Source organism: Cryptomeria japonica, chromosome 7 (genome assembly GCF_030272615.1).
Source record: "Cryptomeria japonica chromosome 7, Sugi_1.0, whole genome shotgun sequence".
In the NCBI taxonomy this organism is placed as follows: Eukaryota; Viridiplantae; Streptophyta; class Pinopsida; order Cupressales; family Cupressaceae; genus Cryptomeria; species Cryptomeria japonica.
In genome coordinates this window covers 561,225,265-561,231,254 of record NC_081411.1, presented here as the reverse complement: position 1 = coordinate 561,231,254, position 5,990 = coordinate 561,225,265, and the positions used below count along the sequence as shown (strand labels likewise).

General features: G+C 36.8%; 1 protein-coding gene across 2 annotated transcripts; it reads right to left on the bottom strand.

Moving 5' to 3' along the window:
• Positions 1-466: 466 nt before the first annotated feature.
• Positions 467-5,160, bottom strand: LOC131078441 (uncharacterized). Of its 2 annotated transcripts, none has more exons than XM_058016145.2 (4): positions 3,945-5,160; positions 1,301-2,960; positions 1,093-1,173; positions 467-957 (listed from the first exon to the last, which is right to left on the bottom strand). In XM_058016145.2, exons 1-4 carry the CDS (start codon positions 4,290-4,292, stop codon positions 893-895), a joined length of 2,154 nt encoding a protein of 717 aa, XP_057872128.1. In that variant the 5' UTR covers positions 4,293-5,160; the 3' UTR covers positions 467-892. The 2 variants fall into 2 exon arrangements, with proteins under 2 accessions (XP_057872128.1, XP_057872129.1); XM_058016146.2 differs by having other exon boundaries at positions 1,111-1,173.
• Between the last annotated feature and the right edge of the window lie 830 nt (positions 5,161-5,990).

Here is a 5,990-nt window from a genome sequence, read left to right as displayed (position 1 = left end):
CAGCCCAAGCCAACTCCAATACCTGTGCAGGCTTGAGTTGCATTATTAACTACAAAGGATTAATACTAGCAAACACTATGCTTTCAATGGCTGTTTGCAGAAAGGAAGCAGAGAAGAAAGGAGAAATATAAATAGGATTTGGGTATGTCATTGGAATTTATATTGCCAGCAGCCAAATATGTGGCTGATTTTAGAGATGTGGAAGCAAAAGTCATATGGCTGATTGCTAGAAGCAACTGCTTTCTTGGCTGACTTAACCAAACAGGGATAAAAGGAGGCGCCCAGGATTAACCAGGCTGAGATAAGCTGCATTTCATTCCAGGCCACTGGACATGTAAAATAATCAAATCTGTCATCTTATTGCCAAACCATTTATTGTGTACATTAAAAGGTAAATAAATAAACAAGCTGAAATTATAAATTTATAATATATAGTGAAATCTTTCATTCAACAAGTGACAAATAGTTGAGATATCCGTGCCTCCTGCCAACATTCCAAATATGTCATATTATATATACTGCATAAAAACTTACCTTGCTGAGACATGAAATTTGATTGTTGCAAGTTGTATCTATGCCTCCATTGTACTTTTCCTCAAAGGAAGTAACATTATAATGTATATCAAAAACATAATACTTGTTTCATTTGCCTACTGGCTGCTGTGTCTTTGAAAAAGGATCTGACCCTTTCCAAAACCCATTTTTATCTTATCAGAAACATTAAAAGTATATCTCCATTTTTTTACAGAATAACCTATTTTGGTTTTCAAATATACCTAGAACCCATTATAGGAGAAGAGCCTTTTCCTTTACAAGAGTACACTCAAAAAAACATTATTGTCCAAAAACTTCATTTGAGTAACAGAACTGAGAATGCAGGTAACTGACCATATCACCGAGATTTTGAATTGCTTCCTTTGCTTCTAAATGATGGCAATGCAAAGAGAGAGCGGGGTACTGTGCAAAAAAAAAAATTACATCATTATCAGACAGGCCTCAGGCAAAAAAGTTGAAGGGAACTGGAATGTTGAGTTTGACCTAAGGAATAGTGAATCAGCAGTAAACAGAATTACTTGGCATGGGAAGACGAACCTTGTAAGAGGAGTTTACCTTTCCGTACTGTGGCTCCTGTTAAATCCTCTTCCCTTAGAATAGCACTTTGACTTGATTGAACTGCTTAAGAAAATATTATTTCAGACACAGGCTAGAATTCATAAACTGACGTACTTATTCAGAACATGAATAAATTAACTCCTCCAGAAAGACTATTGAATTGGTCTTGGTTCAAGAAAATCCTCACCTGAAGAATTCATGCTCTGAAAATCATAGCTTTTATTGAAAGAGGGACGCCGAAGTATAATGTCCTTAGCTTGAACTTGGCCTCTTTGCAGGATGTCATTTGTATTTCCTCGAGAGAGTTTCTTCAACGAGTCCATGCCTTCATCGCCTTCAGAGATGTTGGATTCAGAAACTGAGTGTGCTAATACAGTTTTAGACCTGTTTCTTCGACCAAAATTCAGAAATTTCTTTAACCCTTTTGGAGCATCTTTTTGGGAATGCACAGCAACTAGAATAGGTTTTTGTGAGCTGCCATATTTTTGGTGACTTTGCTCTGCATCAGCATCAGCTTCAACCATCGAAGAACAAGAATGTTTAAGTGATTTCAATGATGAAGGTTTCACTAGTTCAGAGTGGAGGCCAGATGAGATGAGGTGTGAGTGGATCAAAGGGGGTGAACTAAACAAAAATGCAGCTGCTGGGAACGTTTCCATACTCTCCTCATTCATGATAATCATAGAACTTGAAGTGATTTCTTTCCCATGTCCATGACTTTCAATAGGGGGAGATTCTGCCATTTTTGACGGATAGACACCAACATTGGTGACTTTGGATACAGTGGGCATGCTCCTATCATTGCTAGAGATCTCATTCTGATGTACACAATCCTCTGAGACAATTGACACTAAATTGAGGGCTGGCATGCTTTCCATATTTCTTTCTGGTTTATATAATCCACCACAAACATCTGCGCTTATCACCGAATCACTTTCCATCTGATCAGGTTTCTTTTCTTCTGTAGCTCCTTCTATGATGTTATATGGCTCTGGATTTCTCCATTCTTCCGCTCTTTCCTTGGTAATTTCTTCACCAACTTGCACTTCATCCTCTACTGTCTTTGGTGAATGATCAAGTGAGAATGGTTTCACTTTAGAAGCAACACGACCAGAGCCCGGGCCTATTCCACTGCCTTTGCGGAGGTAGGGTTTTGAATCCAGGGGAATAGCACTGTTCTTATTGCTCGCTTTACCATACGAGCTTGGTTTTGAGGTTAAAGTACTTTCCTCAGAATTAGTGAGAGACAAACAGTTGGAATCACTCTCCCCAAGAAGGCCTTTTCTTGTTTGATTAGGGTTCTTCTTCTCCTCCTTACTATGAGATGACTGTGAACCAGAGCGAGAGCCATTAATGTCCAGACAGGAAGCTTCATTGCCACTTTTAGTTTTATTGCGGTTGCATTTGTTTTGGACAGAAGAAGTAGGTCCAAGCTTCTCAATTGTTGAATTTGAACCTGACTGTCCAGATACAACCTTGGAGTTCTTCTTCATATCAGCTAAGTTAGACATTGATTGAGACAGAGATCTCTCACCCATCAGGGTCTGGTTCCAGCGCTTCATTGTAGATTGGTTATTGGTACCTGAAACCTTAGGTTTGGTAGGCTTTGGTGATGGTGATCTCAAAGGAGATTTCAAAGTTTTAGATGCACGTGCAGTTGGTGAAGGTATATTTTTGGATAAAATCTTTTTAACACCATTTGATTTGGAAAGATCCAGTGGCTCGTGTGTAGGAGAAGTAGGACAAAGGAGCTCACCAGGAACACCTCTATTGAATCTACCTTTCTGATGAGGTGAACCCTTGTACAAATCATTGGTACTGTCTCCATCATCTTCGTTGGTTTTGTTCTGTGTAAGCCATCACAAACAGAAACATATTTATTCATTAAAGCTATGAGGCTTCCAAAGGAATAAACCTAATAAAGAGTTTCAGATTTCCTGTTTTGAATTTTTTTAATTTTATTTTGATTTGCTCCTGAACAAACACAGAAACATCAATTTTGGATATGCAAAAACAGGAATCATATTATTGATCGTTTGAAGTTTCCAAGGTGCATTTCTTCATTTATTGTATTTGGGTGAACAAGTCTATAATAATGGATGAATAAAGTACATATATGCAGAAAACCAGAATCTGCTAATTGTACAATTACAACAGGACCCATGACGCTGGAAAGAAACAGAAGCTATCTATCTCGAACTAGAACATGAAACCCTACGTTGTATCTACTTTTTACTATTCAATTGCACCTAAGATTGCATGTGGGTAGATTTCTATATATCGTTCACGTTGGTGGTTTGCCCCACCACCAGATTTCACAAAAGTGAAAAAGATTTATTTTTCCTTACAAACAATATTGAATATCAAAATAAATTACTTTTCCACAATTCAGGAATTAATGAAAAAAATGTTTTTGAATTCGATTGTGACTCACAATCTGGATTCAATTAACACATAATCGAATCCAGAAACGATCTTCGTTATCTTATTTTGAATCTGGTAAGCCTGAGCTCCAGCTTGGTTGTTGGCATAATTCTCCAACTTAGGCCTAATTGAACAGGAATCAGACCAGCAGATTCTCCATAGACCTGCTAATGGTAAAAGCCCAAGAGTCTCATCTCTACATACAGCCATGAGTAGGTTGCTTAAACCAGAACAGTAAGTTAAGGACTTTGGGATTTTCATAGGTATATATTGTGGGTCTCACTCTCGGTACAACTGTGTAAAGTTTTTTGGATTCCAACTTTTCGAGTCTCTTTCAATAACCCTCTTCAGGGAAATACAAGATCAAATATGTACAGATGTAAAATCTTCAGTTTTAGCTAGCGTACCTGCTCTATCTTGTTCTTCAAAAGCCTCGTGTTGGAAGGAGACTGCAATTTCTGGGGTGAGGGTTGAGCCTGGGATGAAAAATTTCGCTTGGGTGAATTTGTCACACTTTTTGCTGTGATTTCTGCTTTCCGCTGTTCTAGTACTTCTTGCATGGCCTTAAGTTTAGCTAGCTCTTTTTCTGCTTTTTTTGCAGTGTGTTCTTCCCTCAACTTGGCTTCTCTTTTCTCTCTGTACTCATCATAGAATTTCCCTCTAAGCCTGGCTTCTTGCCATGGAACGTCAAGTCCTGCTCTGCTGCTGTTCCATGAGCTGTTGAGTGACTCTCTCCCAAAACTCTGCATCTGCATGTTTCTTAATACTTGTTCCAGCAATATCTGTCAATTGTTTCAAGAGTATCTATCTTATGACTTACAGGTTACTTGCATGAAGTTTTATCTTCATACAAGTTCAATTGCAAGTTTCCTAGACCAATACAGGATAAAGCTCTGGATTGGGCTTGTGGCGAGGTTTTGCATGCACAATTAAGAGAACACAAAACAAATTACAGACCGGAGCTTTTCAATTCTATTCACACTACATCTTTTACAGAAAGTCTAACAGGTGGAGAACAGTTTGAGAATTCTTTAGCAGCCTCACTGGTGATCAGAAAAACACCTTCTTACTGATTGGGATTCATCAATTCATTTTTTTAAATTTTGAGTTAAGAAATTCTCCATCTTTGAAACTTTTAAGCTGCCCAACCAAGTTCAACGTTGGATAAACCTTGAGAAATTCTCCAGGAGCAGCAAGACTCCATGGAATTCAGGATTCCTCCTAATCATGGGAGAAGAGATGAGAATGATTACAACCAAGGGTGGAAGGAATTATCTTCACCACTACCCTAGTGGGTGTGAAGTGTTATACCCTGAGCGCATGCCCACATCATATGGAATTGAAAAGCCGTCAGTCGTTAAGATTGAGTGCTGAAAAATTTGCCACCTCTGTATAACTCTTGTTTTATTTGGAAGAAATCCAGAGAATGTAGATATTGCCCAACATTGATGTACTATTCTTAGAAGAATATAATTGCATTCTAAATTCAGTCTGATAGTCTTCTATTATTTGAGATTTGTATTGGGTGATCCGTGAACAATGCCAAGATTGTTGCTGGTTAGGCATCTTCCATCATTTGGCCTCATGTAGAAGACATGGATGCTAGACGACACTATACTCTGTTTGAATTAGCTACGGATATATCTTTTTAGGGATTTCAAAGGTTATATAAGTTAAGATATAGGATCAGTTATTATTTATTTTGAGATTATTTGGTTTCTTGGGATGCACGATTTTTGTTTGATTGGAGTTAATGTGATTGCAAAGGATGAAACCTTTTAGGGTATTTTGTTTTTATGTATCTATTTCTGGTTTTATTGTAAATATTGTGTTTTAATATATAAATTGGTTTTTCTTAAGATTTTTATTTTGGTTTGCATAGTCAATTAATTTTTTTACAAGTTTTTGAAGTTTTATATTGTGTTGGTTGAAAATTTTGCAAACTTTAATAAAATTGTGGGTTCAACCATAGCAAAATGAGATTAAATCTCTCCTAGTTTTGAAGGGAAGGTCCTCCCGTGATTCACTACTCTACCTCTCTAAAATAAGATACAAGTTTCAACTTTTAATCTAATTTGGGCAATACATCATCCTATCCTCTTTTTTCAAGATAGATGTTATTTTTTTCCTCTTTTTTCAGGAAAGAATTTACAATATAGAGTAGCAATAATTCTTACAATTTCACTATTACAAATTAACTTAGAAAGCGAGAATGATATAATATGGATAAGGAAAGAAGCAAAGTTTCTATAAAAACACAAAATCTTTCGTTGCCTTTCCAAGACAGGAAAGAGTGCTTAAGCTCAAAATCTTAAAACTCGTTGTTTTCCTATAAACCTTTTTACAAATACTTATGTAACCCAGTGTGTTAATTAAGAAAATCGGAGTAAAGCACAAAGTCTACAATCTTACACCTAATTACACTTTCGATAATATTTTTTTGAAATGATATT